General features: G+C 39.3%; 1 protein-coding gene across 2 annotated transcripts in view; it reads right to left on the bottom strand.

The window, feature by feature from the left end:
* LOC111154984 (TBC1 domain family member 5) overlaps positions 1 to 27237 on the bottom strand; it is a 544655-nt gene that overhangs the window by 48800 nt on the left and 468618 nt on the right. Inside the window, exons 17-19 of one of the 2 annotated variants that reach the window (XM_022514953.1) lie at positions 16942 to 17222; positions 12881 to 12946; positions 6026 to 6189 (exon numbers count right to left, since the gene is read on the bottom strand). In XM_022514953.1, the coding sequence (XP_022370661.1) occupies positions 6026 to 6189; positions 12881 to 12946; positions 16942 to 17222 (511 nt within the window). The remainder of the gene's footprint in view (positions 1 to 6025; positions 6190 to 12880; positions 12947 to 16941; positions 17223 to 27237) is intronic. The other variant, XM_022514954.1, reaches the window with a different exon arrangement.

The following is a 27237-nucleotide window of genomic DNA, read 5'->3' as shown; positions in this document are numbered from 1 at the left end:
ATACCTGCCTCTGTGGCAGCCCTCTAGAGAACATGATGGGTATGAGATGAGGACAAAGCCAAAACACTAAGGATGGCAGAATGAAAAGTTGGTGATGTCAGTGAACAGCTGAAGCATCCAATTCTAGAGCAGGACCAGTCTATCTCAGGACTCTTGTTATTTGAAACAACAAGCAACAAATTTCCTCATTTGAGATAATGATTTCTTTTATTTTTACCACAAGCAAATTGCTATAATCCCAACCACTTTACATTCTGCCAGAGGCTATGAGGGAGAAGAAAACACCCACAACAGACATTGTTGGCTGCCTACTCAGTATCCACCACCACTATCTGTCTTAGGCAGTTGCTGGATTTTTCATAAGGGAAAACAATGGTTGTATTTAATGAAAAAAGAAATATGTTTGTGGTTCAAGTCTGATCTCTCACATGAAGCCTGTCTAGATAAAACAAAAAACAAAAAACGAAAACCCACGATTTTCTACCTTCTGAATCCATGTTAATTATGATCTCTACTGCTTCGCTGGCATTAAGCCATATAATGTCTCTCACACTGATGAGTTATACTATTATTTAGTTTAATTATTATGTAACTTTCGATGGGTTTCCCTCTCTGTCAATTTTACCATAAGCACCCTCACTGGGACTACTCTCACTTATTTTTTTATACAGATATGTCTTAACTCTCAATTCCTAGAACATAACCAGAAGTAATTTGCTAATGTTCAGGTTTTCTATACTTCCAGAAGTACTATGAGTCAGCTTTTAAATTGTTTTCATACATCTGACACTTTTTGTAATTTTGCTGTCATAAAGAATGCATATTATAAAAATAATTATATTAGTATGACCATGGCATATGTTCAAACTACCCAAAGGCAATGATGGGTGCATGCAGGGGTCACAAAGACAGATGATGAGCGCCCTTAGTGCACTGGGAGCCTGCAGGGGGTGCATAGTTCATTACACATCTTGTTCCATGCAAGGATTTCTAGATCGGACAATTTCTGATTCCTGTAGTTTAGAGAGGATTCTGAACCACGGATAACTTAAGATCTTTGGAGAATGTAATTATCACAAAGCATGGCCAAACGTCTTACAGTTCATCAGGAACTTTAAAAAAGTTTTACTTGGTTGATGTGCTTAAATATTAGAACTTACATACAAATCAATTTTAGAACTTTTCTTATGTTCAGTATTTTTCCTATTCTTGAATGCTAGCAAAGATATTCTTGGAAAATGATTTGGCAACAATTGTAGAACATGACTAAGAGTGCTAAAACAAGTAAAAAAATTACTTAACAGTCAGATGAATGACCAACTAAAATAGATTTCTAGAAAACTAAGTGTTGGATGTCATCTACATTATCATGAAAAATAAAGTGTGGAAAATTAAAAGTATCAAAATTCTCAATTTTGTTTTCAAGACTAAAAAATGAGCACTTGACGAAAACCAGGGTTTGAATTAGGTGTGCCCTAATGGCTCCTTTGGGAAACAAAGCAGAGGGAAAACTTCGTGGATAAATACTAACCCTCAAAACAACACTACTACAGACAGTGAAGTAAAGGTCAATTTTTAAAACTTCCCACTAGTTTGCTCACATTTCAGAGAGGAAGTAGAGTGACATCTTTCATAAACGTATGGCACAAAGCTTAATGTGTTACCTCTTTAAAGACTTAGCTGAGTTTTGTATTCTAATGTATGGCCAAAGCAGGGGCATTGATAGGAAGAAATGTGATATATCTTCATCTAAAGGAGGCAGTCTGCGGATTATAGAAAGGCTTTCTATGATACAGAAAGATGATATTGAGAGGAAACAAGTTTATGACCTAAAATATGATGCTTGTCCAAAATATGTCACACACAGTGATTTTGAAAATCATTTCTCAATGATTAGAACCACACTCGTAAGCAGACTTTGCCACACTTAGGTTGACAGCTGCTACCAGATTGTTTTGTTTTAATGTCTATTTTCCACTGCTATTTTAACCTTTGCTAACTGACATTAACACCTTCTTGATCTTGGGCCACTTTAAAAGATCAATGGAATCTTGAAATCTGCAAGGTACATAAAATTTAAGGCCCTGGGGATCCAAAACAAGAGGTATCTTTGCTTCAATTTCTGGTACTTGCTTATGTGAGAAACTGATGATCATGGTTAATGAAAAACAATCTTGAACTTTTTTTTGAAGACATGGAATGTCCCTGTATCACAGCAAACTGGGCTGAAAATGAAAGCAAGACAGGCCCAGGGATGATAGGGGCCCAGTCATGGACTCCGGTGCGACCTAGGTGGCAGTGGCAATGGTGGTCTCTGGCTCCCATGGGAGAATGGTTCCCAGCTGAACATTTTCCAACTGTGTACCATTAGGCTGTGCTAAGCAACAATCTCAGCATAAATCAATAGAGGCTATTTTTCACTCATACTTCGTGTCTATCATGCATTGGCAGAGAGAAAGGGAGAGGTGAGGAAGATCTTGTAGTGGTAATACATACACATCACTTGCCCTTACAATCACTGGATAGAACTAGTCCAGTGGCTCTGACAGCTCACGGGAGATAAGGAGGTGCAACTGTACCAAATGCCTTAGAATGGAGGAGAACTGGGATTACCTAGCAAAGAACACGGACCATGTTATTTTATAAAATCATCAGATGAGCTATTGAAAAACCAAGGACTTTCTCTTGAAAATTTCTGCCTACTTACTTCCCACAGTTAGAGAATATATTAAATTTTGAATAATAATTTTAATAATAATTTAATAATTTTAGTTCCATTTCTTGGTATATAACAGGTCTACATAGAGAGTTCGACTTAACTCTGTTTCTATTTTATTTCTATTTTTGCCTGACTTCTCAGTTTTAAGTTACAGTTATCACCATAAAGAAAAGTAATTAATTGGTGTTGTAGACTAATCCATATGCCGCCAAAACATGATAGAATGCAAATGAAACAGGTCTCCATATGCCTTTTTCATTTGTTATTCCTTACTCTGGTTTTTCGTAGACATGTTCTTTGTACAGGCAGACATCTCTTCTAATTTATTACATTCTGTTTTTGTTGTGATTTTTAGTTATTATTTTTAATCTATGTTATATATATAACCCTTTGAAGAGTCAAATGGTTCTATAAGGCCTGTTATGAAAAACACTTCACACAGCCCCGCCCTCCACTTCCTGCTCTCCAGAAGGAACCACTTTCAATTCTTTCACCCATTTTTTTTTCATCTCACTATCTCTAGCTTATAGTGCTCCCTCTTTACTTGTTCTAGAGACAACTACACTTAATTTTCACTGTGGAAGATAAAGGTTTAGGTTTATTGGCCACTACCACCTGCTCACCCCCTTCCCCATGCAAACACACAGTTCCCACACCCGACCTTCTCCAAATAATTTTATCATGATATTTTTAAAAGAGATTTTATTTATTCATTATTTGAGAGAGAATCTGAAACAGACTCTCTGCTGAGTGCCGAGCCTGGCAAGGGGCTCGATCCTACGACCAAGAGATCATGACCTGAGCCGAAACCAAGAGCTGGATGCTCAGCTACCTGAGTCATCCTCACCATGATGCCCCCCACCCAACCATGATTTGGATTAGATTAACAGTTAATAGGCTTTCATTATAACGTCTATGTAAATTCTAGTCAGGGCTCAGTTATAAGGCTTATCATAATCTTTCTTCCCTTCTCTGATACTCTGTTTTTTCTTTGGAGTTATAAACTGTCCTGTTTTTCAATGGCTTAGTTTCTATAAAGTTATCATTAATTCAAACCCAAACTCACCCCTAGTTTAAATCTCTTAACTTGTTCAAATATATTACTTGTTCTCCAAATAGCATCTTTTTGGAGAAAACTTTCTAGAACCTTCTGCCTTGCTCCAACTTGGGCTGGCCTGCTGCTCTCTAGACCTGCTAAACAGCTGTGCTCTATTTAGTTTTGGAATCTCCCCATATTATCATTCTGGAGAATCTTTTTGTCTTGCTCTGGATAATCTATTTCCTTGTTCTCAGGTATTGCTCATTCTTACTGTATGTCCTTATTTTCGTAGACCACATCCTCCAGTGGATTCTGAGAATGGGGGCATGGGAAAAACATTTTTGAATCCTGAATATCTGAAAGTGGCTTAATTCTAATCTCACACTTAATTATTTGACCAGGTAGTGAATCAAAGACGTAAGTAATTTTCTCTTAGAACTTTAGGGGCGCCTGGGTGGCTCAGTGGGTTAAGCCTCTGCCTTTGGCTCAGGTCATGATCTTAGGGTCCTGGGACTGAGCCCCGCATCAAGCTCTCTGCTCAGCAGGGAGCCTGCTTGCCCCCCTCTCTCTCTGCCTACTTGTGGTTTCTCTCTGTCAAATAAATAAAATCTTAAAAAAAAAAAAAAAAGAACTTTAAAGGTATTCCTCACGGCCTTGCTTCTGGTGTTCCTATGAGCGATTTTTAGCTATTTTAATTCCTGATCCTTTGATGAAAATCTTTCTTTTCCCTCAATTCTACAAATTTGGAGGATATCTCTTTGTTCTCAGAGTTCCTACCTTTCACAGTGATGTATCTGGGTGTGGGTTTATTTCTACTTGTGTGGGACTTTCTAGGACTTTTTCAATCTGAAAACTCAGGACTTTCATTAGTGGAACATTTAATTAGTTGTATTTTTGATTATGTCCTTTCTTTCATTTTCTCTGTTCTCTCTTTCTGGAACATCTACTTTTCAGGTTTTGAGCGTCTTAGGATGGTTCTCTAATTTTCTTCTATTTGTCTCCATTACTTTCCATTTCTGCCTTGTATTTTGTTTTCTTGGGGACAGTTCCTCAATTTTATCAATTCCAACTCTTCTACTAAGCTTTACATTCCAGATATCATATTTTAATTTCTAATAGCTTTTGTTGTTCTCTGAATAAATGTTTTCTTTTTTTTTCCCCCTGAACCTTTCTTCCCCTATATAAACTGTTTTCTCCCAGTTAGTTTTTTCTATTTGCTTTTGGCGGGCTTTAACTAACAGATGCTCTCTTCAAGTATCTGGTGATCCCTGGCTGTCTTACTCATGTAAAGCAGCGTGAACTAAAAGCTAAGAGAAAGTTCCGTGTGTGGACAGAGTTGTGCAGGGTGGGTTTACTCTAACGTGAACTGGCTGTTTCCCTGGAGAACACCTAACATCAGCACATTTTGTGTTTTTAAATATTTATAACTTTTATCTAGAAAAAACTCTTTTCATTTCTTCCCTGAAGGGACGACGTAATGGTATTCTGGGAAGCAAGTGGGGTTAAGCCTGGGGATCTCAGATTCAGTATTTAAATGTATTCATCATTCCTCTTCTGGTAGAGTGTACTCAAATGTGCCTGACCTCGCTCAGTCCAGAGACATTCTGTTTTACACTTTCCAGAGGAGTCAACCTCCAGTCTTCTACCAGAGTGGGAAATGGAATCCTCTTGCTTTTTTTTTTCTTCTGTTTTAATTCCGGTACGATTAGCACACAGTGTTGTGTTAAGTTTCAGGTGTGATACCGTGATTCAGCACTTCCATTCATCACTCCGTGCTCCTCCCGAGTGCCCTCCTTACGGAGGACCTTAGAGAGCAGCTATCAGTTTACCACCATTTAAAAGTAATTTGCATAAAACTTTTTAAAACAAATGGTAAAAAAATTACTTTTCAAGAAATAAAATAAAACTGAAAAAACACTGTGGTTTGTTTTATACAGGTCTTAATCTATTATTTGGTATAATGTTACTTGCTACAATTTAGAAAAAAACACAGGCTTTGACAAAAAAGCATTTGCAGAGGAAGAAAGGATGGAGATCTGGAATTCAACTCATTTTAAACCGACGCTGCTTTTTTCTCCCAGTGCGATGCAGACTGGCCTTAAACTATTATTAACTTATAATAATAAAAGTAAAATATTTTGATGAAATTGTTTTAATTCGTCGACACGTTAAGACCTTTATAAAACTCAGTACTAAAGAGGTTTTAACAAATGCAGTACTCTAGGGGAAGATGAAGGATAAAAGAAAAAGTGTCCTTAAATACTTACAGATTCTTTTCTGCCCATAGTTTTGCTGTGTGAGCGGGAACGCGAGATGTTGCTAAAAAAGGAATCCTTTTTAGTAGCAGATGAAGGTGGGGAGCCAGTGAATTCTCTTCCTCCAGGCAAACTTTCCGTGCTTGGGGATGAACTGATGGTTTTAGAACTTTGTCCTGTAGGAAAAAATTAAGAGGCAATAATGAAACACTAGGCTTTTTCACTAAGTTACATTAGTCACTGTTTTTAATAAAGGATCAATTATTATACTTCTTTGTTCACACTGTCAACATAAGGACACTGTGGAGTTATTAAAATGCATGCATTTTTATGTATCAGAAGAGCTGCCAGTTTTTAAAAACATGAAGTACCGCTATACTTTTCCACATGTAATTTATGCTGCGATAGTCACATACAGAAAATCGAAAAGTTCTAATTTTTAGACATCGCAGGTTAGAGAGATGGATTTCCCCTCACTAAAGGAATCATCCTTAGGGACAGAAATCAGAAATTATTATACTGTACTTTATACCATTAATATTAAAAAATCTAAATCCTTCAGCAGTTTTTTGAAAGAGCGTCTTTCCTTTTCACTAACTGTGCAACAGATACATGGCTCCCCTCCAGCTATGGGAGAAGCATCTGAAAAATGGGACAAGGTGCTGGCTCACAGGGCCTCTCTCTAGGCTGATTCTTACATCAGAGTGGGTGCATCTGTGACCCCATCATCTGTTAGTTTGCTTTAGCAAATGACCTTTTCAGAGATAACACTAAGTTCAGCTCCTATCAGAATCTATCTCTGAATTATCAAGTCCCAAATTAGTGGTAGTATTGGAAAGGTTTTGATTGGCCTACATCTCACAGAAAACCCCTGCTCCAAATACATTTTCCCCCCCTCAATTACAGAACTAGTTTACTAACATTTTTGTTCTCTTTGGGAACCCCAAACATTGAGATCTTAAGAAAATGGAGTCACCAGAACATGTCCCCCAAGGAAATGAGGGGGTCTTCCATCTGGACATCTGAAGGAAAAGCCTAGGCACCAGGAGGAGTCTTGCCTTGAGACAGAAGAAAGGACTATCAGACTTTCCTGCCCTTTCCATGCCTTGTACACACAGAAGGGGACAACACTGGTATGGCACACTGGGCAAATGGATGAGACAGTCCATAGCCCAGGCCTCCCCTGGACAGCTCCCGAGGTGAGCAGTCAGTATTCTTAATAAGCTTGTAGCCTGGAAGCTGTGCAGTGGTTCTGAAGCTCTCTATAAACCTTTTAAAGTTTTTAACCAATAGGAATAACATTAATCATTTCTTTGTTGCACTAAAATGGAAAGCCTATTGTCAGAGGTATGTTCTTCAATATATTGCTGTGGTGCCCTGCCCAAGTTCCCCCCTCAGGGCCAAGGCATTTCTTCTCCCAGCTGCTGGGAATGTTGGCTGATGATGGTTCTTAGGAATTTCTCTTTGGAAACAGCCCTTAGCTAAAGAGAGTTGCTCTCTCTAAGGTCTTGTCCCTCCCAGGGGATTAGCTCCAATCTAGTGACTGGTTGGGGGAAGAGGATAAAGGCTGGTCTTCTTGCCTCAAGATGGGTGACTCCAAAGGGCCAGCCCAGCCCCAGAAGTTCCAGCTTTGCAAAGCAGCTCAACTCCTCCCTCAGCTCGACACTGCTCCTTTCAGTCTCCAGATGCTGACCTGGACGGCACACACCGCCCCCTCCCCCAAAGCTTCCTGCCCATAAATCTTTGTCTCACAGTTTATTTCTCAGAAATCCTGACTCATGACAATTATTGAGAATTATTTTAGATTGCAGGCATTTTAAAATATACTAAATAAAGACCAAATTCTTAGGCCACCACCGGCACGCACATATTCTGTCACTCATAACCAAACACCAGGGGAAAAGCCCCATGCAGTGGAGCTTATGAAATGCCTACAGAAACTCTGCTGAGCACTAAGGATGAGGGATGACTGCAACAGGAGCTCTTAAGGGCTCCTAAAAATAGCAGTGCAAGGGAAATACAGACTGGTATGCACACTAACGAGCCTGCAATCCCAGGTGATAAAAGCAAACACGGGTGTAAACAACGGGACTCTGGAAGCACAGAAGAGGGAGCCTCTGGTCCGTCTCAGGCCATGAGAGGTATGTGTGCCATCTTAAAGCCTGAAGAGCAGGTGGTGGTGGTAGGAGTGGGGGTGGAGGCAGTGGCTCAGGAAGGGTCATTTTTGGCAGAGAACACAGTATTTATCAAGGCAACCGGTAAATACTACTGGGAGCATCTAGCTCTGGCAGAGCCTGACCAAACCCGTTGGAGCTTCCTGCCATCCATATATAATTGAAAATGACACCAATACTAGTGTCCCACAGAGTGCTTCCCTTTTTTTTTTTTTTAAAGATTTTATTTATTTGACAGACAGAGATCACAAGTAGGCAGAGAGAGGAGAAAGCAGGCTCCCTGCTGAGCGTAGAGCCTGATGAAAGGGCTTGATCCCAGGACCCTGAGATCATGACCTGAGCGGAAGGCAGAGGCTTTAACTCACTGAGCCACCCAGGCTCCCCGAGTGCTTCTTTTTCATTTGATAATTATTTCACTGGTTTTCTGGGGCAAGAAGAATCAAATAAATCCTTTCTAGAAGTTGCTGGTACCCTACATGCGAGTTTATTTTCCCTCTTGGTCATCCAGCCCTAGGGAGAGAAGGGCGAGAGGGAAGAGGAGGCTCTAAAGAGGGCCAGGGAGCTCAATGACTGCACTTTGTTCTCAGGCTTGTCAGCAGATGATGGGAGTCACTACAGATTTGAAGGAGGAAAGCAGCACGAGAATTACAGGAGCTTGGTTGAGTAAGGCAATCTCCTGTACCTGCCCACACAAGAGATTATAAGGGCTGAACCTAAGGCTCTTTACAAGGCAGAATTCCTAAAACTGGTACCTGCTGGGTCTGATACACCTAAGCTTGAGTCTAAGCCCAGTGGCTACCTAGCCGTGGGGCCCTGAACAATTCACTGAGCCTCCATCAGCTACGGTTCTCATCTGTAAGTGAGACGTCTACTTCTTACACGCCTTGTACCCTGAGTGGGTAACAGGCATGAAAGGCTCAGTGTGGCTGAGCACTTCAGAGAATGAGGCACACATAAGCCATGACTAGCACAGCGGTGACTCCCAAATCTAGAGCAGGGCATCTAACATGCAGTACTGCGGGTTGCAGATTTGCTAGTCCTCCTCCCTCTTAGGACCATTCTTATGTTGGCTGCTCCTCCCACAGACTTCAGTGAACCAGCTCTAAGCACAGGATGACCAAACAGGCCACACACACGAGACTGCCTAGCGGGACGGCGGGCGTCCAGGACCTGCTCTAGGGTTCCGCCTATGAAGATGCGTGTCCTGGCGTGAGCTGCCCCTGCATGGAAGCGGGAGCTTTTTCTGAAGTGCACAGAGGTGCCATTTGGACTCAGTATGGATGTGTCTAGGTATATTAAATCTTGCGTCTTCTTTTCCTCTCTGAAACATCCAATGAAAGTTTTGTGTCCTAAGTGCTATGTGTCAGTGGAGGTCCTTGTCAAGAGCCCAAGCTGACTGAATGAGCGTCCCAGGACTCATGAAGAGCCCTCACTACAGAAGAGCTGGGAGGGACAAAAGGGGGAAATGGAGAAAATATTTCTTGAGCACCATCATGTTTTTGTGATTTTGCTCTCATGAAACTCCAGGGGAAGTAAGTACTGGCACTGGGAGGGGAGGTGGTATTCCTACATGGACAGGCAGAACCCCTGTAAACTGGAGACCAGCCGGAGGAACTGGACACGGGACACCCAACGGCAAAATGTTCACATGGCTAGGAAGCCTGGGGGGCTTTGGTGGGAGGGCATAGCTCGGAAGAGCCAAAAGGGAAAGACCTGGGAAGCCCACTGCTGTGGCCACGGAAAGGGGATCACCTTGACTTTACTCAAGTGACCCAGGAGGGAATGAGATATGTCTGGCTCCTATCTGGTGACATTTTGTTACCTCACAGACTTGAATGACAGACAGCAAGACGACTGATGTTTACACATTAAAAACACACATTGTAGTGTCACAGGACAGTGAGCGGAAGCAGGTTGCACCTGGAGCCCCTGCAGCAGACCTGCTCTAGTTGACCACAGTCTAGTCTAAGCACTGCTGGATGTGCCCACATGCAAACATGTGGTTATAGGATATCGGGAGTAATGATTAAGAAAAGGAAAGACAGGGGTGTTGAGCTGACTGTTTCATTATTTGATTCTGAAAACCAGAGGTAGTTGGAAAACAACACCACCAACAACAAACACCTACTAGTGCCACCCTTATCACCACCACCCGAACAGAGAGCACTTTTGAGTCCTTATAGGGGGACAGGGGCTGTGGAAACTTCTAATGATTCGCCCTGAACCAGCTGCTCTTTTTTTTTTCTTCCCAGATAAGAGGGTGTGTAACCTCCCTAAGTCATCCAGGAAGGCAGTGACAGAGGCAGAATTCAAACCCAGACCCAACTCCAGAGCCCATGGTGGGGAAAGCTGCACCCCCTCCTCCCCTGGTAAGGGCTATGCCAGGTGGGCTGTGGCCCATGTGACCTCAAGTTGAAGAAAAATGGAATGAGGTCTAAATATCTCTTGAAAAAAGTTTCTGGGGTAGCCAGGCAATTTCCAAAAATAATTTTCAGTAAGCTCTTTGAGTTAAGTCTTGACAAACAAATTCTCCCATGGTACATATTTTGATACAACCTGCACTGAGAGATGTAAAATGGAACTTTCCAATAATTTTGCAAACACTATTTATTGACTTAAATTATGGGAATTCATTTTATAGTCAGTGTTTTTCTTCAAAAACATAAGAAAGCCCAAGCAATCATGGTTTAAAGGCAAAGATACAAATATAAAATCTCATGAAACATACAATCAAAGAATCACTGGAAGTGTTAATATTTACTTCATTTCTTGAATGTGCTCCATTACTTTGAAAAAAGATACTTGGGAAAGTCTAAATGATCGTTTTATTTCCCTTGTAGGTGTATCTATTCTTAAAATATTATATAGGAGACTATAACAGGCATGGTATCTCTGACGAAGCTCTCCAACTTCTCATATTACTGATCCTATTAAGCCTAGATTGTTAGAAAGTTTTTTGTTGCTACCATTATTTTGGTTGGCTTCTACTTCCCCTTGCTTTTTGACACTCTGCAGGAAGTGTGTTGAGGAACACACAAGGTGACTTCTCCAAATCAGGGTTGGCATCGTCTCATTTTCTTACCATTGTTGTCACAATCGTCATCACAGACTGAAAGCTTTTTCTTTGGGCTTCATATCTCACAAAGCAGCTGGGGCCTCCCCTACCAGGCTGACACAGTCTCTGTCAGAGCACGGCACGCAGGAAGAATTCTGAACTGGGTATCCAGAAAAAGAGCTGGTTCCTGACTGCGGCCGCTTGCCTGCGTCATCTAACGCACAGGCTGATGCCCAAGCAACCCGGTAGAGCCACAGGGAAAGCCAAGAGACAGTGAGAACAGAGTTTGGCACACAGTAAGCACTGAGCAAATACTTGCTGAATAAATGAGTAAGATGATTCTACCTCTATGACACAAACGATCTGAACAAAATGATATAACCCCCCTCTTTAGGATGCTACTCAAAAAGCAAACTGTTGCTGTGGCTCCGGTCTGTAGGAAAAAATGGACAGAGCAATAGCATAGAAACAAAAGTTGGACAACCTTTAACTCTCTTTCCATAGGTATAAACTGAGATTCCACAGCAAAAGATCTACTTTTCAGTAAACTAACTTTAAAAAGTTAGTAAACTAACTTTAAAAAGTTAGCAAACTAACTTTGGGATATCAAAACACTTGTTAAAAAGTTGCCAGCTGGTGGGGGTGGGTACTCAGATTTATTATTTTTTTTAAGATTTTTTAATTTGTTTGAGCAGGGGGAGGGACAAGGGGAGTGGGAGAAGCAGACTTCCTGCTGAGCAGGGAGCCTGAAGTGGGGCTTGATCCCAGGGCCAGGACCTCCCATGATCATGACTTGAGCCAAAGGCAGACGCTTAACCGACTCAGCCACCTACGCACCCCTGAATGGGATATTCTTAAAGTTAGTCTAGGCTTTCCCTTAATACAGAAATCCTTTTTATAGCATATTTTATCTAAAAGATGATTTAATAAAAAGATTAATGCAATAATTTCAATATTTACACATTTAAATATTCCACTGGAGGAGCTAAATGTAAATTACTATTATGTTGTATTCCTGAAAAAAACCTTTTTTCTAGATTTTGAACAAAGGGCTATGGTATTTAAATGTGCTCTTTTTATTTTAAATCATTGCCAGCTACTACACAGAGATTTGTCACACTGGACTTTGATTCTGTTAATAAGATTTATGATACAAAGCCTGTACTTAAACAATTATTTCAAAGTCCAGTTATAATTCTTTCAGGTAAAACACAGTATTTCTGGCTAACACATGTAAAAATACGCATCCAACAGCATATAAGTCATTTACTCTCAGAAATGATCTGTTAAATGCTTGCACAAGGCACCTATGCAACAAAAAGAACACCTTAGTGTGACCTTCCAAATGAAGCATAGTGTTAAAATAACCACAAAATATAGAGTGACCATATTTTGCAAGAAAAGAGGCCGGTGCAAACTTCATAGAAAACCCACACACAGCCAGATTTGGCATCACCAAGGCACGACAGGAGAGGGGACTTTTGTTCTGAACAACAGTGCCACTCAGTGGCTGAACAATGGTAGTGAACTGATCAACAGTATGAATGGAGGGTGGGCAAAAAGAAAAATGGAATTTTGGAGTAGGCAATGATAAGACTGCGGGCAAAGAGATATACTACGTTGCCATGGTAACTGTACCTTGGAGGTCAGTTAGAGTCTGGACAGGAACAGAAACCTGAGCATCGCTTCCTGTAACTACATCGCCTGGATTTCATAAGAAAAAATAATTAGATTTCATAAAAAGGAAAAAAAAATCAACTTTACTTTTTTTCATAATACTTTTATATCAATCTAGTTACTAAAAGTACAGTAAAACAAAATACAATCTCAGAAAAATTAATATAAAGTATTTTTAAAGGCAGTAATTTTTAAAAAGTGTTCCCTGAAAAGCTTCTGTCCATGTTTTTGTTCAAGAACAACAACAACAACAACAACAACAACAACAAATTGCCCCTAGTCTAAAGCAGAGGAAAACTTGAATGCTCAAAAGATTTTGCTGAAATTTCGTTAAGCTAGAAACAGTAGTGTGATATAATACTTTCTTAATTTAAAAAAATTCTTAATCCAAAAGTAAGTTATATGCATTTATTAAGAAGTAGGCATTCTTTTGAAGCTGATTTCCTCCTGTAACAGAAATTATTTTTAACTGAACTTGAATCCAATTTCTTCAGTGATATGATAAATACCTAAACAAGCTCTAATTTCACATTAAGTATTGAAAAGATTTCATAAGTTACCACATGTACTTAAAATGTCAACATGTAAAAATAAATCTGTGAACCGCACAGCCTTTAAACTTGATATACTTATTATAGGCAAGATTTCATTCACAAATTGGACCTATGGGAAATGCTCAAAATAAAGAAGTGTTTGACTTCAAAGGAAATGGGGAGAAAGTACAGGAAAGAAAGGAAAACGAGCACAAGAGGTACTTCTGTGAAGAACCTGAGGTATACTCCCATTGAGAAGGAAGACTCTGTGGTTCTCTGACATCCTTCCTGGAAGACCAAGTTCAACGCTAGGCACAGTCACTGTCAACAGTACCAGCCTCTCGGCACCTGAAGGCCTAAGCTATGTTGAAGTTAATGAACTAAAAACCAAGCCTTCTTAAAAGACACCGGATTTTCCATGTTTGATAATGTAGGACTAACAGACTTTCTTCCCCTGTAGCTTTTATACAACAGCAAAAAAAAATCAATTTTTGAATTATGTAACATACCCTCAGTGCCTTGACTACTTGCTACAACTGTAACTGACAGCACAGACAGCTCATCTGGAAATTACTGGGTTGTAATCATATCGTCCCCATCAATTAACAGTACATACATTTTGAGATATATATATCTATCTTTATCTCCTGTAACTGAAATAAAATCTATAAATAGGTAAACACTCGAAACAGCAATAAGCAGCTTTTAGCAGAATTTATCAGGTCTTGAATTTTCAGAATATAGTTAACTCTCTGTTCACTGATAAATGGAGTGTCTATTTTCTATCTATTTGAAGGAGATTTTCAATTCTATGCTTTTTTACTCATTTTTCTCTGCTGCTTTTGGATCACCTATTAGTGTATATTTAGAGGCTGAAAACTCATTTTAATATTAAATACCATCAGAAAGTTATGGAGGAACATTTGTGCTCCCTCTTCTTTCTTTCACGACCCTGCTCCCAATGCACATTCAAAGTAGTTTGCATTTCCAGCAAAATATATGTGAATTTTGGATTTTCTATACAACCGTTCCCCTACATAAGCACAAATCATCAAGAGTTAACGAACCTATGAAGACTGTAAGCATTTTCATTTTTAGAAACAACCATTTTTCAAAGCAAATTTCAAATTCTCCAGCAGAGTACACTAAAAGGGCTAATTCGTTCCCCCTCCTCAAAGGCACCAAGTAGAAGACCGTTCTGAGATAGTTTGAAGCCTTACTCCAACACAAGCCTCCTGGTGCAGACTGTGCTCACCATCTCTGGGATCAGGGGACACACCTGCAGACTTGTCACTGTCACAGCACAGCAGGATACTCGTGAGAAACACCAGCGTAAAGAACCAATGCTGGAGAAGTACTTTTCCTTGTAGAGGGAGTTAACAAATACATCTTGATAGCTGTTTGGAGCGGGGAAGGCTACCCCGGGGAGCAGTCCAAACCTCTCACTTCAGGGTGCGGAAGCAAGTGGTCAGAAGGCTTTAGGACTGTGCTTACAGTTCATTTCATGGGTGAGTCAATGAGACCTCCACTGGCTTCTACGGGCATCAACTGCTCTCTGTGTTTTACTGTTTCATTCACACCTTTATGCAGGGAGGGGCAGTAGCAGGAATATTTATCTTTGAGATGAAGGTAGACAAGCTTTTCATGATTGACATGAGAAGAAAGAGAGATAAAAAGAAGAGCTGCCAAACAAGGAGACTCTCTCTCAGCACAGGGATCAGTTACAAAATGCCCTAGCGATGCTCATGTTCCAAATACTTTGCTTAAGTGCTCTGCCGTCTCCTTACAACTGGGGACTTCGTTTTCATCAATTGTTCCATCCTCATGCACTTCCTTTCTCACTTACTGTGATATTAATACTTGACATTTCCTTAGAGATACAACTTTATACTTCTACAGTCATTTGGCTTGGTTCCTCAGAAAATTTAAGCTACAGCATTAAGAGATTCTCTGACTCATTTGCCTGCCATCAGTTAGAATTACTACTGACTATGGCTTGTTATCAAAGCAATACTGAAATCATATTTGGTTAGAACAATAAAACAGTACAATTAAGAAATATATAAAATAACATTCATTTCCATTCTGAAAGTGGGCATGTCTCCTGGCATTAAAATACATTTACAATGTGTTAATGATCTGAAGTCCTCTTTTCTTTAAATCATGTGTGATAACTCTACATTAAGAAGAAAAGAATGTAGTTTTAAACGAGATAATCTTATGCAAGGCAACCGGAATATTCTAATAGAAACTAACTATGTAGAGTCTAATACTTCATCTAGGCAATGACAGATAACACCAGGTAATGGGAGAATAAACATATACTCATTATTGAATAATACTCATTATTTTGTGCCATTGGGGAATGAAATCCATTTAAGTTTACCAGTGGAAATGTCAACAATTTAAGATTTTTAATAATTTTGGATGAATCTTCTTAAGCAGAGTATATGGAATGTGGCTTAAGGTCTTCGTACTGATCCAAGGGTACACGATTGTTCTCAAAACCAGCTCCTGAACATGGCTCCTGAACAAGGGAACCCTTTAAGATGTGAATGAGGCATGGCTCAGGATATTCGTCCTGACACTAAATGGCCACAGACTCTGTCCTTTGTGAGGTCTCAGGGCTGAATTTTGTAGATTTTCTGCCATCATGTTACTATTTCCTGCTTCTATATAGCATAGATAGCAGAGTCCCACCACTAAAAATAAATGCAGCTGTTTCTAATCTGCTATGAATAGGGGTACTTAATACAGAGCTCTCTGTAAATCGTGGAAAATAAGAGCACACAGGTTCTCAGTAAGAACCTGAAGGGCTGTCTTATAAGTAAAGTTCACACAGGAGATGATGCACAGAAAAGCCATGACACAGAAAATGCACTTGCATGAGGCCGGGGCCACTCTCTGCCATGCCAGCGGTGCCCCAGCTCATCGGAGGGCAGCTCGGGACGATGTGGTCTCCCGAGTTTCCTCTGCTCTGATATTCCACGGCCCTAAGTCCTGGTGTGTGGACTAACTCACTCTGGCTGCTCGAGGTTCTGTTTAGCTTTGCTCTCCCTGTTAAGGGTCTGGCTGGTCTTCCTCAGGCATAAAGCAGCTCGATGCCTGGCTGCGAGCCCCACGCTTCCGCCAGTACCAACCACATGGAGGAATGTTACTGACTGTTGGAACTTCCCGTTTCCCATTCTCTCCTCCAGCCAGGAGCACCAGGACACAATGTTAGCAGATGGAGTATACAGTATAGTCCTAAGCATAGAGGACACGCATGTGAAAGAAATACCTTAACGAACCACCTCATAACGTGCTCCTGTTAAGAACAATATGGTATCTGATATTGCAACTTAAAAAGGATCTAATATAATTGATTGTTTACAATTAAATATTGTATTAATTTCTATTTCTAGGAGGGTGGTTCCTCATAGGCAGGTGAGGAAATCCTAGGCTACATTGCAAGTGTTTTCTTCAGATTTATTGGTATTTTTTCCTTACCTTTGTTCAATTGCACGGGCATGCTCTCCGATTTCATCAGTCGCTGCTGCTGCTGCTGCTGCTGCTGCTGCTGCTGCTGCTGCTGCAAATGTTGCCTGGGGACCTCTGCTAAGGTCCTGGCAGGAACCACAGCAGCGGAAGAGCTGCCACTACCACCTGCTGGTACAGGGCCACCCGCACTGCCTGGGGCAGTCATTGCTGGAGAAATCAACTTTCTTCCAAAATTGATCAGGCTATTAGAGACTTTATTTATATTCAGGGGAGCACCTTTGGCATTGGTCCTGTAAAAAAAAAAAAAAAAATAGGTGGAGAAACATCACTTAAATTAGAGGACAACCCTATTTCACATATTTCATTGGTATAAAGATATTTTAACTGCTTTGAAAAAGGCCATTTACTAGATCAGCTATAAGAAGTAAGAACTTAAGTGATCACAGAATAATAATACAATAAGATTCTTCAAGAGGTGGTGTATGGAAAAAGGTCTTTGAACTTTTCATTCACTCATTCATTCATTCATTCATTCATTCAACAAATGGGACCTATGTTGTGTTAACACTGTGCTAGGTTCTGGGGATACAATCGTCCAGGACATAGTTCCCCTCTTGGAGTTTCCAGTCTAGTAGGGGAGAAATATATAACTGCATTAATAAAGTAAGGTTAAAACCTGTGATGAGGGCTCTAAAGAAGAGGTACAGGGCTGGGCAAGCCTTGGGGTACTCACAGAACGTAGCACCTATGAAACAAAGTGGATAGCAGACTTCCCACAAGCCCTGACGTGTGGGTATTGGGCCACATTTAATCTGACTTTGAAAAATAAGAGTCACAAAATAAATTCAGTAAGAGTTATATAGAATTGCCTACTACCTGAGAATTGCAATCCACCTTCACCACCCTGACCAGCCCTGGCTGTCCAAATCTTCCTTCTCCACTGCCCTGCTTTACTTTTTTTTTTTTTCCTTCCTTATTTATTTGAAAGAGAGAAAGAGAGAGCACAAGCAGGGTTGGGGGGAAGGGAGAATGGGGAGGGAGAAGCAGAAACCCTGCTAACCAGAGAGCCTGATGCAGGGCTCTGTCCTAGGACCCCAGGATCATGACCTAAGCCAAAAGCAGACACTTAACTGAGTCACCTAGGTAACCCCCCCCCCCCCCCTTCTACTTTTCTTGGTGGCACCTTGCATCATCTGACATGCTATTTTACTTGATTGGTTATTATTTGTCCATCTCCTCCAATCCCTGTTTAAACAAAAGTTTCACAAAGACAAGGATTGTCTCTCTGCTATATCGCCATTGCCTAGCATATAACAGATGTTTTATAAATATTTGTTAAAAGGCACCTACCTGTAGTCTAAGTTTTTCCACCTTTACCATAATGAGTCCCTGTTCCTAGACATGGCCAGCTTCTCTATTTGTGGTCTGGATCCCATCCTCTGATCTTTTGAAATTGTTGCCCCTGCACTTCCCTCTCTTGAATCATCATGTTCTCCTTATGTGTCATTCCCATTAACATACAACCATGGTGTGTGTGTGTATGTGTGACTGTGAGCTTGTGCACGCACACATATGCACACACCCACTTGAACTTATCCTTGACCCCTTGACCCTCCTTTCTACTTACTGTTCCCACTTTTCCTCCTTCTCACAATGTATTTTTTCAAAAAGCCGTCTTACATGCTACTTCTGCTTCTTTGGTCCTAAGCCTACTACAATCTGGTTGTGGCCTCCTGGCCATTGCTCAGAAACCTCTCCTCCCCATCCCCAATCATCTCCACGCTGCACAGCTGACAGATCACTCTTATTTTATCCTCCCCTCAGTGGCTGCGAACTCCCTAAGCACCCCTCCACTCACACTTCCTCACTTGGCTGCCATGGTTTGCCAGCATCTGTGTTACAACTCTCCGGCAAACAGAGGACACCAAGTAAACATTTGTTAACTGAATAGCTACTGAATGACTACCTCCCAGATGATTCATAATCTTGAAGTATCTCAGGGATATTATCTTGAAGACCAGTTATAATTATAAATTATTTTAGTTGAAGGAGGTAGTCCGATTCCAGGACAATACCAATGTTTGTATTTTTATTACCCCAATCATTAATAGAAGCTAATTTTCTCTCATTTTGCTTTTTTTTTTTTTCCCCAGAGAAGTAGGAAAATGAAAATCAAGTTTGAGGGATGCATTTACTTGATTGGCGTTAACTCAAATTTTACTATCATTTCCTTCTCTCAGATCTACCTGGCAGCTCTTATGTAGTAATTCTCCTACATTTTATATAACAGCTGTATCCTTGGCACTGCTAGATATAGCTTGAAGACAGAACTGATCCATAGTTCTATAATAAAAAGAAAACTGTGCTTCTTCCTTTCATAAAGTTTTTCTCTAATGGTACTAGCTAATATTATGGGCTAGGTATTGGAGACTTACATTACGTTGGAGATAGGACAAATCAAATTTAAAACCTGGAATTCAGCTTTATGAGGGAAAGATCTATTCATTTACAACTCAATGAAATGTGAAAAAATCATTTTGCAAATGATTCTTTTTGCACCGGGTTTTATTTTTAAAGAACTTTAAATGCCCTTCCAAAAATTATTGAAAATAACGTTTCTTAATGGAGATAAGGATATATAGTGATTATGCACCACTTACTTCCAGTTTCCAGCTGCTTCCTAATGAAGTACAGCATTCTCAATTTACAGACACTACAGCTTGCCACAGAGAAGGCACTCAATCCATGTTTATTGAAAAAAGAATGAATGAAATGAAAAGAACTCATAAATTGTGGATTAAGTAAGGCATTCACCTCTGGCACTGTATTCTACTCAGCAGCTTGCACACATTCCCATTTCTTGTGCATGGCAGTAGGAAGAAGAGCTATCATGACACTGAAGTTCTACTGCATTTTAGTTTTGCTTGTTTGCAAGTCAAGATTCATAATTCACAGATATGAAGAAGTTATAATGTTGTTACCCTTTTTTATAAACAAAAATGTACTAGTCAAATTCCCACACTGCCAGTTGTAAAATTTATATGTTGATAAAAGTACTAAGAAACTGCTAGAGCATTATCAAGAGAATATGGTTAATGCATCTTCATTACTACTAATAACCGCAAAAAACATATAGATCAAGCTCATGCCGCGCAATTTTTCATCCAAATTGCTCTTAAAAGGGGATGAACACTGTTTTCCTTTTTTGAATATTTTTTGTTTTCAACCAACTTTCCCCCTCATCTGCTACCCATTGCTTCCAGAAGAACATTTTCTTTTCAAAACAACCATTGAAGGTGATGTTACATCTTTCAGATATAAACAACTGTAAACCATAGACTTCTAGGTAAAGCACCCTATCCACAGTCTGTTTGTTTTGCAGGATGACAATTTTTTGGCCAAAGGTAGCTAACACAGATATTAAATATCAGTAGCAGCATTCTTTACAAGAAATCCTCGTCGATTTGCGACGATTATTACTGGCTGTGACGTACACTATTAAGTCATGTGTGTTAAATTGACGAAAATTAATGCAGTTGTCAGAGACTTGATGGACATCGAGTACTGGGTTGGACTAACAATGAAGTGCAATGTGTCAACAGTGTTGAAATAAACAGTAAGAGTAGTTAAGACATTAAGCAAATCTAATGAGTAACTGGTTTTGTATAATCAAATTCTTTCATTATTACTGTCTAATAAATACTATTATTAAATAACAAAATAGTACCATATAGGAGGGACTGTTTTGAAATTGTTGCCAACACCCTACTTTTGGCACAAACTCATTTAGGAGGTTAAAAGAGTAGCAATGGGGCATTTTTCTTAAGATTCAAGATTCCTTAAAACACCTGTATCAAAACCCAACCTGGCTTCACTGTTGGGCCCCTTTGGATCAGTTTCTAAAATTCTAAAAATGGGTGGCTTTTGCTGCCTCTTCCTACCCACCTGAGCTCTGGAAGCCTGGCTTTCTAATGCATACTCCACTGAAAGAGCTTCTAGTGTTTCCAATGCCTTCTTAACTGCCAGAGTCATGAGCTGCTTTCATTCAACTTCTATAATTTTTCTAAAGCTTAAAAAAAAACAAAAACAAAAACAAAAAAGCCCTAACTAAAATCATTATCACATGATCACCTCTGTAAAACTCTCCACAACAGTGGAGATTTTCCTTTCCTGTTATCCAAACTTTGGCACAACCCCAGGCTTTTTCTTTTCTATCTAAGGATTTATTTTTTAGGTCTGATATTAAGTGTCTGATATTTGTTTATTTCACTCCTTCTGTGATAAAATTTTGTTACATGCTTGTTTATATTTTTGTCAAAGAGTTTTCAATTTATCTGTACTTATTTTTCTCTATACTCTAATTTATATTTACCTTGTTATTTCCTTTCTTTTGTTCCCCAAGGTTGAATGCTTGGTTTATTCATTCATTCATCCACTCATTCACTTATTCATTCCCTCTCTTTCTTAATAAGAGAATTTAAAGCTATGTATTTGCCTCTGATTATAGCAATAGCATCAAAGTTTTCTCCACACATTTTATAAATAGTCCATTGGCTCAATTATTACTTAGATACATTTTAAAGTTTCAGATGGTTGGTTTTGTTTATGTTTAAATGTAACACCCACTTTGTTTTATTGAATAAAAACAGAAATATCAGAAGAATGGAAGTGGGGGAGAATGTTCTAATTTTTCAAAAGGATTGTAGAAACCACCAACTGGAAAACAGACTGGCTTATTCAAATTTTTTTTACTAATTACTTAGAAATGGTTGTAGTTTATTACAAGTAGCTGTATGGTTCACTAAAAACAAGTCATTCTAAGACAACTTTATTTCTTATCTGAAGTATTAAAGTCTGTTAGATTTATCAATTTATGTCAGTGCCAGTGGGATCTAATGGAGGATAAATGTGTGCTCAGTTATAGTTGGGGAGCTATACCTCAGGTATATTGCTGAATGTTCTAGCACCCACCAAGGACTTCTGGTGATGACAACTGTCTTCACACTTGGTTCAAAGACCTGCTCTGCTCACAGTCCATTTTTTAAGGTCATAATCTTCCTTCCATCAGTGAGCTGCACAGGTGGGGAGAGTTGCATAGCTATTCTCTGGACTAATTTTCCTTATCTTTAAACAAAGAGGCTGAATTATATGATATTTTGGGTCCCTTTTAGATAGAAAATTCTCTAATTTTGTGACTAAGGAAAGAAAACATGCACCTATTCAATTTGAGATACCCAATCTATCAGATAAAAGAATCAAAATTTAAAATACTCTCAACAGGCTAGCACAAGAAATGAATTAAACAGATAAAATCTAACAAAGAGAAATAAAATCTTAGCACTTAGGTTAAACCTTTTTACAACTGTGCATTACACACAGAATAGAGAGGTGGATTAACATGAGTTCATATTAAAAAACAAACAGACTCCCAAACATTAATGTCTTAGTTTGGTCTATAAGGCTAATACAAGCCCAGAGGAAAGCTGCTATAGAAAAGTAAGATTCTTAGCCTGCACTAATACTAAATGAGTGAACTTTTAGTTTCCATTCTGGCATGTAAGAAGCTTGGAAGTTTCTGCTCTTTCCTAACAACCAGAAAAAATTGAACAAATTGAAACAAAACAAAACAAAGCAAAAACAAATTTTTCTTAGATCCATAAGAGAAGTGAGGTCATAGGCAAACTGCTGTCCCCAGATCAGAAAGACTGACAGATGACCACAGAGAATCAGGCTTGAATAGAGCAGAAACCCACAGGAAGCAGAGCTGGAGTACGGAAATGTGAAATGCAACTGCCCAGTTATTAGGGGCTAAGAGTGAATCAGCTGGACAGATTAAAAATTCCAAGGGGCCCGGTCACACAGGGGGCACCCACACTTCTGAGTTTTACCTCTTGGAGCTCTACCAGAGTGCTGTGGTGAATATGAGAGAAAAACTGTACGTACAACAGGTGGAATGGAAAGGAACCATTTTGAAATACACCTGAGCGTTCTGTTTTTCTTAACATTGTCTGCCCTCAGGAGAAACTATTTAACCAAAGTCTAACCTGCTGAGGTTTTATCAGAGCCTAACTGACCTGAGGGAAGGGAAACACCCAACCTCAAACCCCTCTAGCCACACTGTCCCACCTAAGTTGGGGAGGGTGGATAAGAGGCATGTGTGATGTTCATAGTCTGAAGGTGCTGGCTCGTGAAAGGCCTGAGACCTATTCATAGGACTACAGAATGCTTCCTCTCCTCACACACCTTATCACTATATCACTGTAAGTCTACTCACAGCAGTTCCTTTTACCCACTACACCATACCCAACTATCAGAAAAAAAAAAATCACAAGACTTACTAAAGAAAATAAAAAGTCACAGTTTGAAGCAACAGAGCAAGCAACAGAACCAGACTCAGATATAGCAGGAATGCTGGAATTACCAGACTGGGAATTTAAAACAACTATGATTAAAATGCGAGGGCTCTAATAGATAAGTAGACAGCATGCATGAATAGATGGGAAATGTAAGCAGAGAAAAGAAAGTTCTGAGAAAGAAAAAGAAAAGAAATAATGGAGATAAAAAGTACTGTATAACAGAAATGAAGAATGTCTTTGCTAGGCTTATTAGCAGACAATCTACAGCTGAGGAAAAAGACTATCCACATTTTTGAGGTTGAGGATTTTTTAACAGACATTCCCCAAACTGAAAAGCAAACACAAAAATGACAGAAAAATACTAGAACAGAATATCCAAGAACTGTGGGACAATTATAAAAGGTGTAGCGTATGCATACTGGGAATACCAGAGAAGAAGAGGGAGAGAAAGTAATATCTGAAATAATTACAATTGAGAACCTCCCCCAAATTAGTGTCAGACACCAAACCACACACCCAGAAAGCTCAGAGAACCCATGCAGGGTAAATGCCCCCCAAAGTATACTTCATCATATCATTTTTAAACTTCAGGAAATCACAGATTAAGACATAAATCCTGGAAGAAACCAGAAGAAAAAAAAATCTTACCTATGCAAGAGTAAAGATAACCACCTTCTTAGAAACCATGCATGCAAGAAGAGAGTGGAGTATTTAAATACTCAGAGAAAAAAACCCACCAACCTAGAATTCTGTACCCTGCAAAATTTCCCTTCAAAAGTAAATATGGTACCTGTATATAGAAAATATGTATTACTGTTAATAGTAAATAAACATATGACTAGAAATACTAGGTGAGTGCCTACATCACAGAAGCTAACTGTATAGCTACAGCAGACAGCTTTTGGTGAGGCATTAATTTCTGGCAGAATTGAGATGGGTGTTTATAAAATGGAGTAGGAACAGTGGGGAGTTTTTAAAACTATGCTGAAAGAGAAATGGCTTAAGAAATGCTGGGAAACAAGTCTTAAAATATCATGAGAGTTGCCATGGGGGAAAGCAGTCCTTTATGGCATGGCTTTAAAAAACGAAACGAGTGGGGCACCTGGGTGGCTCAGTCAGTTAAGCCTCTGCCTTCAGCTCATGTCATATCTCACAGTCCTGGGATTGAGCCTCACATCGGGCTCCCTGCTCAGTGGGGAGTCTTTTCCCTCTGCCTCTGCTGCTCTCCCTGCTTGTTCTCTCTCTCTGCGTTGTCAAATAAACATACAACAAATCTTAAAAAACAAAACCAAAATGAGTTACAAAACTTACAGAAAACAGTTCAAAAAGAAATCCTTTCTAATGATTTAACATGCTCTATTTAAAATAGTAAGTGCTCCAATTCTGGAACTAAATAAAAAGATGGGAAAATCACCCTCAGACACACAGGCTTCCTCGTCCTGGCCTGGGTGAGAGACAGGCTTAGATGAAAGGCCCTTTCCAGCTCTAAGTGTTTATGACCTGCAGGTGCCAAAGGGCTTCTGCCATCACATTCATTATACTGTTGGAATGACAGGGCGAAATGAGAGGCCTTAAGGAATGTTGACCGAATGAACTTAGGGGCCTGTTTGCCATGCCTTTTTAAATCCACCTTTCATTTCTACTCTGTTCTCTTTGCCCCTCCTTCTTCCTCCATGTTTATCGTCCTTCTGTTTTCCTCTATTTTTCTTCCCACTCCCTTTTTTTGTATCATAGTCTCCTTTTCTTTCAGTTTCTCATCTCATTCTACCTATACTTTTTTTTTCCCCCACCATAAAACCATGGAACTTACTTTAAAATTATTAAGTGTAAAGAGTAGCTGGAAAAAGTAATTATAAATACATGATTCAGTTTTTGGATAGAAACTATATTCCCTTTACATCTCTGTTACTTTGCTAGAAATCTACATTATTGACCTTCCCTCAATGGATTATCATTCACTTTTATTTCTTTCATGTTTATGGTCATTGATATTTTCTTTGGAAATTCAGAACAGTTGACAGGGTTGCAACACAGTAGTTTTCAAGATGATTCCAACACTTGAGCTAACATTTATGATATACTTCTGCTTAGAAATTCTGTGAGCCGAAGGCTTCAAGTTCTATCGAATGAATTGGTTTCAGCCTTTCCTAATTCTTTATCTTTAAAATTGAGAATAGCAAATTTGCTTCAGTGCAGACATCTATATGTAATTCTAAATGTTTGCCATATTGTAAGGTTTCTATTATCTTAGAAAACAAACTATCCACATCTCAAGAAACTTCAGGTTTCACAGGTCTTTATTAAAACAAAATGATAAAAGTTCATTTGTTATTACTTATTCCTTAGGAGTCATAGGTAACATTCACTCCTTTCAGCTATAAAGGCTATGATTATTTTGCATGTGGCAGATAAATATTTGTTAATGTGATACGAAGCAAAAGGAGTGTAGTACTTGCTAGGGATAAAAAGGGTGGCACAATATGTGTTTGGATATAAGCTGAACTGTGGGGCCTACCTAAATGGGTCTGAACACAATTCATAGTATTTGTTAAACTAGTACAAAAAATAATAAGGAATTATGTATTAGTTGCAGTGTATAAAAATCATTAAACTTCCCAAGATTTACCTATAGAAATAAATATTGAGGTTTCTGTTCCTATAGTTTTCAATTCTACCATTTTCAACTAATTTACTTCCTGACCCAGTGTATCTGAAGGATATAAATTTCTCCCATCAGTAACCATGATTCACAATATCAAAGTCTTTAGAGGGTCAGGGATTCTCTGGCCTAGGGAAATGCATCAGAATGAAAGAGGATATAATTCTGAGATGCCCTCATGTTGGGGAGTTCTGTCCTCTTCACCTTCACCAGCAAGTTAAGAGGCCTTCCCTCATTTTGAGAATCATTAAATATCTTCATAATTAAAATCACAAGCAGCTTTTGAGAGTTTGAGGCAGGATGTATGGAGTCAATAAAGATAAAGAAATGTGTGAGTCCATGGAAAAGTCCAAGGAAACACTTACATTAAAAAAAATACAGGCATAGAAGGGAATGGGTTAGATGCAGAAAAAGTTTTTTTTTCTCTTAATCAAAAAAATATATAAGACCTATATACTAAAAACTATGAAACACTGAGAGATTTGGAAGACATAACTAAATGAGGTGATCCATGGTCATGGAGAAGAAAATTCAGTAATATTACAGTATGGATTCTTTCCAAACTGATCTGCAGATTCAATGTAATCCCAGTCAAAATCCCAGTAATTTTTATCAAAATTGACAAGTTTATTCTAAAATTTATATGGGAACGCAAAGGCCTTAGAATAGCCAAAAGAATGAGGAAGAGTAAAGCTGGAGGACTCAGACTACTTAAAATCAAGACTTGCTATTAAAGTACATGAATAAGTGATGACGATTATTAAACAAAGAATAGAACATACAGAAAGAGACATACATACATATGGTCAACTGACTTTCAACCAAGGATCCGGTTCAACTCACTGGGGAAAGGAAAGACTAAACAGATGGCACTGAGCAGCTGGCTATCTACAAAGAAAAAGATGGACCTAATCTCTACCTCACTCCAAACACAAAAATTAATTTGAGGTGGACCACAGATTTAATACAAATACTAGAACCACAGAGCTTTTAGAAGAATACAGACTATCTGTGAGACTCTACAGTAAAGGCTTAACTCAACAGGCCTGGGCTGCCCGAATCCCGCTCATTCCAAAGCTGTTTTGGACAGGCCCTTGACCGACAACTGGGATAACCTCTAGCCCCTGGAAAGTCCTGCCTGGTCAGATTGTCTTCGTAGAGCTGGGGGCTTGGGCCACACCAAACAGTTCCTGCTTACAGTGGATTTATGGTTAAAGTCTGTTTTTATTCAACCTGGGTCCTGTGCCACTCTATATCAGTCTGACCTCTGAGGGGACTGGTGACTGAGTA

Source organism: Enhydra lutris, unplaced genomic scaffold (assembly GCF_002288905.1).
Source record: "Enhydra lutris kenyoni isolate GAN:26980312 unplaced genomic scaffold, ASM228890v2 scaffoldscaffold39, whole genome shotgun sequence".
In the NCBI taxonomy this organism is placed as follows: Eukaryota; Metazoa; Chordata; class Mammalia; order Carnivora; family Mustelidae; genus Enhydra; species Enhydra lutris.
The sequence above is the reverse complement of the archived record's forward strand: the minus strand, read 5'-3'. Positions and strand labels throughout refer to the sequence as shown.